Source organism: Triticum aestivum, chromosome 2B (assembly GCF_018294505.1).
Source record: "Triticum aestivum cultivar Chinese Spring chromosome 2B, IWGSC CS RefSeq v2.1, whole genome shotgun sequence".
NCBI lineage: Eukaryota > Viridiplantae > Streptophyta > Magnoliopsida > Poales > Poaceae > Triticum > Triticum aestivum.
This window is the reverse complement of record NC_057798.1, coordinates 735,042,680-735,053,063: the sequence shown is the minus strand read 5'-3', so window position 1 is coordinate 735,053,063 and position 10,384 is coordinate 735,042,680. Positions and strand designations below refer to the sequence as shown.

The 10,384-nt window shown below is 46.1% G+C and overlaps 1 protein-coding gene across 1 annotated transcript; it reads left to right on the top strand.

Moving 5' to 3' along the window:
• The first annotated feature begins 5,685 nt into the window (after positions 1-5,685).
• LOC123042356 (26.2 kDa heat shock protein, mitochondrial) lies at positions 5,686-7,575 on the top strand. Its single transcript, XM_044464828.1, has 3 exons — positions 5,686-6,254; positions 6,335-6,804; positions 6,887-7,575. The coding sequence occupies exons 2-3, from the start codon at positions 6,721-6,723 to the stop codon at positions 7,331-7,333; spliced, it is 531 nt and encodes a 176-aa protein (XP_044320763.1). The 5' UTR covers positions 5,686-6,254; positions 6,335-6,720; the 3' UTR covers positions 7,334-7,575.
• The last annotated feature ends 2,809 nt before the right edge of the window (positions 7,576-10,384 follow it).

Genomic DNA, 10,384 nt, shown 5'->3' with positions numbered 1-10,384 from the left:
TGCCAAAATTTATAGCAAGATATTTGCTATTGAACAGGAAAAGTAATTCTTTAGAGTTCAGATTATGTATTACAATGAAGGTGATGACCAAACTTAGCAAGCCTATTTTTTATATCTTTGTTCTAGCCAGAAAGTTGGTTCAACTTCTCTGATGCTAGTTTGCTTGGGTCGATATATGTACATACTACAGTATTTGTTTGTTCATGCCAGAAAGTTGGTTGGACTTCTCCAATGTGTTTGCTTGGCATTTGCCAAAAATAGAAGTTCAATTCCGAGTTCAAAGTTACCAGCATGAATTGTTGTAAGCTGATGATTACCAGGAAAACATTACATTGATCTTTTCTGAAACTCGACATAGCTTTGGCTGCTCCTAATGGTATAAAATATGCACCATCGTGTGCATGTGAAATTAATCTTTTTTGTCACTGTCTTGGCATTAAAAATAGGGGGAAATATCCATTATAATGACGGCTTGGCTGTCAGAGAATAAAACAGTAGTAAGAAAAATAAAACACCAAAATTGTTGCACAAGAATAAAGTGAGTGGATCTAGGTACGAACATCATTGGTTCTTTCTCTTCTCTAAAGGTGTACCAGGATTATTCAGTCTAGCTCTAGGCGTGAAACTTCTTCAGTCTACAACACATCCCCATATGTGCGATGAGATGTGCAGATTGACTCATCTTTCAACAGATGTATATGTTGATAAGTGGTCAATTTTTACGCGTTGCCAAGGTGAATTAATGTTAATGGTAAATCAACTAAATTGTAACTGAGAAACATGTTTCACGGTTGTAACAAAAAATATAGTCTGAAGACGTACCTGTGTTAAATGCTTCATCCGCTTGGCCTTTCAGCTCAGACATCCGCTTTTTCACAAGATTTTCATCCTGGGCAACTCATAATAACTTGAGTTTGATGCGTGTGAAGGAGAAACAGTACTCTAGCAAGATGTTTAGATGAAGTAAACAAATACAACAAACGGTATTAATCAATTCAAGATTTCAAAATCCCAGTTCCCACTTGCTATGCTGAAAGGAAATGAGGTAAGAGAACTATTTTTAAAAATGTTGGTTCACATGTTATTCTAAAACAAAATCAGATTTATCTATTACCATTTGACCAAAGCAAGTTTTCCAATAAAGCCTCATCCAAATAAAATGATTTTTCAGGGAGACAGCTTAGACAGTGATTCAAATGCAAGAAAACACAAGCGTATTTGATAGAGAAAATTCCTTATTTGACACTACCTTAAAATGTGATTCCTTATTTGACCCTCAAGAAATTTTTCTTCCCTATTTGACATGTAGTTTAAATTTCTTTCCTTACGTGACATCGCCGTTAGTTTCGTTACACTGTTCCGTCAAAAAAAAATTGGATGGACCAAAATACCCCTGTGCTAGTCGCTAGCCCACATCAAACAAAAGAAAATATCCCGATCCTGATCTAGCCGTCCCTCTGTCTCTGTTGTTTGAGCGTGTTTTTGTGCTTGTCGCTTTGAGAAAGCTAAGTCCAGTTGCATTTTTTAGTGCAAGTTACAGGTACATTTAGAGTTATACCTACGTGCAGTGCATGCACACACTTTGATTGCCCGGTTGCTTCACGTACCATGCATGCATGCTCGCACACACGTATACTGGCCGATTACATACGTGCACCCGTCTATGTATTTGATCATGTAGCTAGCTAGCCTTGCAGATGTAGAGGTCCGGAGCAGTTTCCGCTCACGTCTCGTCGACTCGTACATGTATCTGAACGTCCGCGGGTCAGTTCCGAATACCCATATAGTATACCGGCGCCCTGGCCTGCGTGTATTATACTTCTCTGAATATCCGAATACTTGACTAATGCATGCATGCACCGGTACAGTCTGGGCTGGCCGTGGCATGTTAAATATGGTTGAGTTCTACTATGTACATTTACGTATACAAATGCCCGCAACTGATCCAGCCAGCAAACTTGGGAGTTACGTACGAAGGTTGCGAGCAAACATGTCAACCAGATGGCCCACCGGCAGCTGTGTAGCTCGGGTACGCTCGCGCTCTACCTATCTCCCTTCCCTATAAATACAGAGGCACAAGGCCATTCACACTCACGCACGGACGGAGAGGGAAATCATGCATAGTTCACAACACGCATCCATTCGCCAACGCCCACACCCATCCATCACTCGCATCCCGCGGAGGCGTTCGGCGGCGTCGGAGTCCTCGGAGCACAGTATGTCCAAGGTCCAACCACCATCCGCTCAAACTATGGGGTCTCAATTGGTCATTTAACATGACTAAATATAACATAATTGTAGATATTGTCATGTACGGATTTTTGTCACCTTATGTGCCAGGGGTAAAAAGGTCTTTTCACGCCTGTCTTTCACACCGTTAGTGAACAAAATGCACTAGAGTGTCATATTGGGAAAGAAATTTAGAGCAGATGTCAAACAGGGAAGAAAAATTTCTTCAGGGCCAAATAGGGAACCACATTTTAAGGTAGTGTCAAATAAGGAATTCTCTCTATTTGATAAGTCAGGAATAGGAAACTAAACCGGCAGTATTTTATGCATGAAGTTTTGGTTAAACATTGACTTAACCCCGACACTGTTCAGAGAGTTAGCATGGACAAAATAGCCGTAGGTGTGCAAGAAAAATTTGCAAGTGACATACCTCAAGTTGCTTGATTTCCATCTTCACATGACTAATGATTCCATCAACACTCCAATTTGCCACAGTTGAAACAGGAGAGGTGAAAAGAAAGAGAATGTCAACGTCTTCCCGTGTACCATACTCAGCGGCTAACTCTACCAAACTGTAGAGGAACAGGGAAAGCTTTACAAAAGCAATATTCAACATATAAGCACTGTTCTCGAGACGGTCCATGCGGCCAAATTCGAATTAATGATTAACTACCATCATATTGTGTCAATGTAGTGGTAGTGTGTCACATCTGTACATACCTGACCAAGTTAAAGACATGGCACAAGAGGGGGAGGGCAAACAATAACAAGCTTATGCAAATAAGGCAACTTGGCACAACATTTTATTTTTATTTTTCAAAATAGCATCATGTAGGCACATTTACATCATAACAACATTTTGTTTACATCATAACAACATTTTCAAATAGCAATATTTTGTTTCTCTTTTTCAAATAGTATATTTGTTGCATATCAGTACATGTCTACTGAAAGTCTGAAACTAAAAAGCCAAGCAAAACACAATAAGATGTGATAGAAAAAGCATTGTTACCGTGTCAAAAACATTTGCGTTTGCACCAGCTACCAGCAAGCCCTCGATAGAACCGTTAAGCCCTTTCCGACAGACGTGACCAGACAATTATCATAAGGACCAGCACCAGTCACATTAGTTCCACCCTATCAGATGGAAGTGCAGAAGAAAAGCCAATCATACAGCTGTGTGGTCGTTGATACAAAGATAACTAAATCAAACATCAGTTTTGTAGAAATTCTACATTGCTATTGTACTGAATATTTTAATACTCCCTCCGTAAAGAAATATAAGAGCGTTAGGTCACTACTTTAGTGATCTAAACGCTTTTATATTTCTTTACGGAGGGATTATCAAATACGATACCATAGTTACTCACTGCCAACTACATATCCATGAACCCACCTATGAAGCATATCAGGAAGTTTATCAAACATAAAAGCAAAAGAATTAACTTCCAGTTTTAACACACTCAAAATTACTTCAAGATCAAAGCTTTCCTATTTAGCGGCTCATCTGCTAACACTTCAAACACTGCAAGTTAGTCTTACAAATACTTCGTCATCATTGCATGAATCCACTAGACTGGAGTTTATTTAACCATCATTGCATGAATTGCAAATTAGTGTTCATTCATACATCACCATTAAATCCTAGGGTCGTTGATTGCAACGACGTATACACCTACAACCTCAGCTCAGTTCTTGTTATCTAACTTTTTTTAGCTGAACTTCTTATCTGACTAATAATCATACAACGTAGAGTAACCTTTGACCATCCTTCTGAAATATACTGCAAGTCTGGAAGGCAATATTTTGTTGAGCATGTATAGTGTGTAGTGTGTACTGTGTAGAGCAAGTTGTGCCTTGCCAGGCACAAGCCTTTTCTCCTTGGCCTCATGGAGCTAAATTATGAGCATTGTCTGACTAACTTCATCATGAAACATAATCAGAGCATCCCAATACTCTAGCAAAATTAAAGTTCGTTCTCACCTTCTATTTCACACAAATCAATTGTGTCTGCCCAGCAGATCGTTTGGCATTAGATGATTATAAGGATTTCAAGTGACTTTAATAAGTTCACCTAAGCAGAATGCAGAATTCCGGAATGAATCCATCAGTTCACCACAGACATGTACACTTGTACTAAAAGTATACACGTCAGAGCCGCAGAGGGGCACCTAGCTAGACAGGGCATTACAGAATATCCAAAATAAGTTTGCAACCGGGATGAATCCAGATGTACGCACGTGCCATGAGATTGGGAGGAGAAGATCGACGAGGAGAACTAATGGACCTGGTGTGGGGGCTGCAGTAGTCCATCTGCCTGCGGCGCTGTCGAAGAGGAGGACTCCGAGGTCCGCCACGGCGAGCTCCTGCGCCTTCTTCAGCAGCCCGGCGCTGCGCTTGCCGAAGGTGGACTGCCTGGAGACGTCGTTCGACCGTACCAATAACTACGTGGCCGGCGTCGCCGGCGGCCGGATCCAGCTGCTCACCGCGGCAGATATGCGGTCCAGCTGCTCACCGGAGAAGAACCTCCCTCCAGCTACATGGCCGGCGCAAAGGATAACAGCGAGGCCTTCTGCACCTCCCGGCCGGCGTCCAGATCCGGCTGCTCACCGCGCCAGATGTGCGGTCCCGCTGCTCACCGGAGATATCGCGGTGGAGGGGATGGGATGCGGCGGGAAGTGGAGGGGACGTGAGGCGGCGGTGAGCGTGGAGAGAGGCAGCAGATCCAAACCACGGCGGTGATCTATGGCAGCGGCGACGCCGTAGCCGGGAGAGATGGTGGCGGCGGCGGCGGCGGCGGCGGCGGCGGCGGAGAATGAGATGTGAGTGAGTGCGAAGGAGAGAGATGTGAGCGTGCCCGTGTGGTGAGAGAGTGAGAGCGAAAAAAGGATTTTTTTGATTTGAGAAAAATTCACTAGAGGTCCTCATGCACGTCGCGTTGGCCAATTTAGTCCCCGTAGTTACAAATACCCGAAATACGACCATTAAACTTGTCTTAGGGATTCACATACAGTCCATTAGGGCATGTACAATAGTTAATAAGACAGTCTTATCTTAAGTTTTGCATGTAATTTAAAGATGGCAAAAATATATGTCTACAATGGGTTATATCTTAGCCTTATCTTTAATAACTAGCAACTCCTTAAAACATGGTGAGACAAATTGTGCTAAGAGATCATCTTTTGTTTTATCTTAAATAAGAGAAGACAAGCCTTTTCTTATGAGTTCTCTCTCCTCCACCTCATCATTTATCCTACGTGGCACTCCTAAGATAACACCATTGTACATGCCCTTATACTGTTTGGTCTACGTATTCGCTGATTTGGCAGCGGTCAACTGATGCCACGCGAGCGCTGACTGCCACATCGTCTAGAGCCGCTTGAATACGCAGGAAAGTAGGGGTCTTTCTGCAAATTACGCACATAAAACAGCTGCCCCCTCCCACCTGGTCGGACCGCGCCACCCTCGCTCTCTTCTCCCAACCCTAGTCCGTCCCGGCCGCCGCCTCCCTCCGCCGCCGCCCGCAGCACCGCCGAGTGGCCTTCGAGCCGCGGGGAAGTGGCGGCGCCGGCGCCGCTGCTGTCGGACGAGAGCTTCGGCGACACGGCGCGAACGCCAACTTCAGGGAGACGGCGGTGGAGTATCTCCTAGTGGAGGCCGCGGAGGAGCACCTCTGCTTCGGCGCCGGGTCGGCGATGAGGCGTGGGGTCATGTGCGTGATGGTTAGCTTCTGCTCGGATGGCCTTGCCACTGTTAAGGTAAGGAGAAGAAGCACCATACAGTTGTTCAGCACTCTGTCGTTGTGCTGCAGATACGTATTATGTCGTTGATCGTGACTGCTGCATACCTTCATGGTTCACGCTTTCGGCTTCGGAACATCCGTCGTCTCCGGTGGTGGATGAAGGAGCGGCATTATTACTCGCGGATGCGTCTTCGGGGTGGTCGCGAGAAGAATGAACACGGATGAATGGAACACAATGAGCTGCCAGAGATGACAATTGTCCAAGAGGGAGTGCAGTGATCATGTATATATACCTCTCCAGGCACTTGCTTTGGTGACCGGTTGCTTGCAGGTTCTGATGTCCCCTGTCTCCTGACTTTGCAGAGCACGAGACACATGATGATTTATGACTAATACTACTAGCAATACATACACTGATCTTCGGTTCCAGAGGACGGCAACAGAGGTCATTGCCTGGCAGAAACGTGGGACAGAGGAACTTATCGAAGAATTATCGTCCCCCAGTGACTGCATTAGGTGCCTCTTGAATGTCTCCAGCTGCAAGTGTCATCCGGTGCTCCTGTGATGGCGGCTCCAAGAAGAGCGTGAGCGGCAGCTTGTTCCCCTGCTCATCAACTGCTGCCGCGGGCTCCCTCAGGTCCACCAGGTCGCTGGTCCGAGAAGGGCGTCGTTGCGCTGATTCTTCGATTCGAGGGGGACTTCTGTTGCGCGTTTCTTTTCTTTTCTTTATTTCTTTCTAGAAAAATGGAATGCGTCGTTGCATTTCGCCCGCTACGACGACAACGACAACTACAGCGGCCGTGACCTCGTCATCCCCAGCTTCTTCTTGCAGGGTATGCTTTGCTTCCCCACCTGTGGTGCGCCGTTTCTTTGCGTTTGTTCTGAAGTCAAATCGTTCTGATCAGCTTCTTGCAGGATGTTGATTCTGCAGACATGCTCGAGCCGCACAATGCACCGACCAGTAAGGCCCGTCTGCTATCTCTGATGGAGACCGGCCTCTCCTCCACTGTTGGGATGTCACGTCTCGGACGGTGGTTGACGAAGGAGGACAACGACGCGGTGTACCTCAAGGTGCCAATGTCGGGGATGACGAAGGAGCAAGTGAAGGTGAGGGCGGAGAAGAACATCCTGGTGATCAAGGGCGAGGGCGAGAAGCAGCCCTGGGACAGCGAAGACGACTCCGCGGTGCCGAGGTACAACCGCCGCATGGAGATACCTGCTGACGTGTACAAGATGCACAAGATCAAGGCTGAGATGAAGAATGGCATCCTCTGGGTGACCCTGCTCAAGGTGAAGGAGGAGGGGCCCAAGAACATCTTCCACGTCAATCTCAAGTTGAGAGGCGAGTCAAGTAGTCCTTAGTGGTAGTACTCATGGAAGATGGCCCGTGCGAGAGTATGAGACACCTTGTTGATTTGGTGATGTTTGGTGTCTTTCTTTCTTTGTTTTGCTTCGTTGATCGTCTTGGATCGTAGTCTGGTGGTGAAGTTGGTTTAATTTCCTCAAGTTTGGCATATGATGAACTTACATTGGTGGTGAAATTGGTCATGAAACTATGTTGATTTCCTCAAGTTTGGCATATGGTGAACTGATTTGGTGCTGAATTTGGCGTGAAACCTTGTTGATCTCCTAAGTTTGGCGTGCTACACTAATTTAGTGGTGAAATTGATCATGGACTTTGTTGATTGCCTGAAGTTTGGCTTGATTAACTACTTTGGTGGTGAGATTGGTCTTGGAAATATGTTGATCTCCTCAAGTTTGACGTGATGAACTGATTTGTGCCGAGTGTGTAGTCTCTGATCCATGTTTGATCCTCACTGTTCCGTAAAAAATAAATTATGTTTATCCTCTGTTCTTGTTAGAACAGTAACTCTTGGAGTTTGTAGATGTAGTGTTTTTATGTGAACAACCAAATGAGATAGGCATTTCCTGGAGCATTTTGTTGATTTCCTCGAATTTGCCATGAACTGATTTGTGCTGAGTAGTTTCTGATCCATGTTTGTTCCGGTGGAGGGGTGTGGGATAGAGAAGCAAATCCAAACATTTCTGATCCATTGTTGTTTCGATTTGAGTCAAGTGATATGTATGCTAGAAGACATAGATATCTGTGTTGGTATACAGGGTGTTCAGTTGAATGAATCGAAGCACTACATTGAACCAGAGCACTTTGGGGCTTTGTTTCAGGTATAAGGGCGATGAAATAAGATGTATTTGGCCCATGAATCCACCTCATACCTTGTGCGACCCCTCTTAATAATGTGGTGTTCCTAAGTGAGTTGAATAGATGTAAAAAAATGAAGCTTCAAGTTAAATAGATGCCATACCTTTTATGTATGAGTCTACTGTAAGGGCATTCTTGTCCCTAAATAGTTTTGGTGATTGATGACAATGCCTTTGCGGACTAATCGTGTGTATTGAGCTTTTCAGATACATCACGACTAAATACAAGACGATTTGATGCCCCTCGAAAATTATTGAAGACGGCGTTTCTCTACGGTTCGGTTCGGTGGAGTTGAGTCGTAGAAGAGCCGTACTATTAAGAGGGGGTCCGCTTTGGAAAGGTTTGGGTGGAATCTCACGTACACATTCCCTTTTGCACCGCCTTTCCTCGAGCTCCTTGGAGTGTTCCTCCGTCTCACCTTGTCTCTGCGATTTGAAGGCCTCCGCCTTGCTCTTCTCAGGCTAGCGGTAGTACTGCTCTTCTAAGCGGTACTACCGCAGGAGCCAGCGGTAGTACCGGGCTCCGGCACGGTAGTACCGCGAGCTCTGGTCTGGCACCGCTGCTCAAGCGGTGGTAGGCGCAGATGTAATTTTTTACATCCGCGCTCCCCGCGGTAGTACCGTGGCGCCAGGCCAGGTTCAGTAGCAAGTGCGGAGGTAGGGGTGGATGTAATTTTTTACATTCGCATCTTTCACGGTAGTACCGCACCCGTGGTCGCGGTAGTTCCGTGTCGGATTTTTGCACGACAATTTCTCAGCGGAGGTAGTCACGGATGTAATTTTTTACATCTGTGCCTACCGGGCCTGGCCTGCGGCTGTCTTGCGGTAGTACCGCATGGGGCCGCGGTAGTACCGCTCCGGCGGATCTACCGCGCCCTATTAGTGCTCCTTTTGTCAGGTCTGGACTCTGCCGTGCCCACGGTAGTACCGCGGTTTGCCGCGGTAGTACCGCAGGCCCGTGCGGTAGTACCGCGCCTGTGGTGCGGTAGTTTCGTGGGTCACGGGCTGAGTGGTGGGTAACGGTTGGAATTATCCCCCCATTATAAAAGGGGGTCTTCTTCTCCAAGAAGACTCACCTCTTCCATCCCTAAGCTCCATTGTTGCTCCAAGCTCCATTTTCGCCCGATCTCTCTCCCTAGCCAATCAAACTTGTTGATTTGCTCGGGATTGGTTGAGAAGGCCCCGATCTACACTTCCACCAAGAGAAATTTGATTCCCCCCACTTATCCCTGGCGGATCTTGTTACCCTTGGGTGTTTGAGCACCCTAGACGGTTGAGGTCGCCTCTAAGCCATAGTCCATTGGGGTGAAGCTTCGTGGTGTTGTTGGGAGCCTCCGATTAAGTTGTGGAGATTGCCCCAACCTTGTTTGTAAAGGTCCGGTCGCCGCCTTCAAGGGCACCAATAGTGGAATCACGGCATCTCGCATTGTGTGAGGGCGTGAGGAGAATACGGTGGCCCTAGTGGCTTCTTGGGGAGCATTGTGCCTCCACACCGCTCTAACGGAGACATACTTCCCTTCAAAAGGAAGGAACTTCGGTAACACATCCTCGTCTCCACCGGCTCCACTCTTGGTTATCTCGCGCCTTTACTTTTGCAAGCTTACTTGTGTTGTTTTCCTTGCTTGCTCGTGTGCTTGTTGTTGTTGCATCATATAGGTTGTTCACCTAGTTGCATATCTAGACAACCTACTTTGATGCAAAGTTTAATTTGGTAAAGAAAAGCTAAAAATTGTTAGTTGCCTATTCACCCCCCCCCCTCTAGTCAACTATATCGATCCTTTCAATTGGTATCAGAGCCTCGTCTCTTTATTAGGGACTTTGCCGTCCGAAGAGTATGGTTGACACCATAGACGGTGGGGAGGAGCACTCCGGTGTGAATCTGATCTTGTCTACGGGTAATGGGGAAACCGCGGTGTCCCATGAGGAATTCAATGTGGCCTTGGACAGATTGAAAACCTCCATGACAACCACGGTTGAAAGCATGTTTAATAAATTCTTAGAAGGACTTAAACTACCTACATCGCCGCTGAAAGTGGGTGATCCCGCTAACAAGGTGACGGATGCTAACTCCGACAAGAGGGAAGATAATAGTGAGAAGGGTCCTTCTACTAGTGGTAGAAATGGCACTGGCATCTTTGCCCATGTAGAACCTCCAATTTATGGAGGACCGATTCCCTCTACTCATTTAAATCA

What these genes read in the sequence shown, in the direction of transcription:
- LOC123042356 (XM_044464828.1), top strand. Translation starts at nt 6,721, where the DNA reads ATGCGTCGTTGCATTTCGCCCGCTACGACGACAACGACAACTACAGCG. An exon ending in CCCCAGCTTCTTCTTGCAGG is followed by an intron (nt 6,805 to 6,886) that starts GTATGCTTTGCT and finishes AGCTTCTTGCAG; the next exon opens with GATGTTGATTCTGCAGACAT.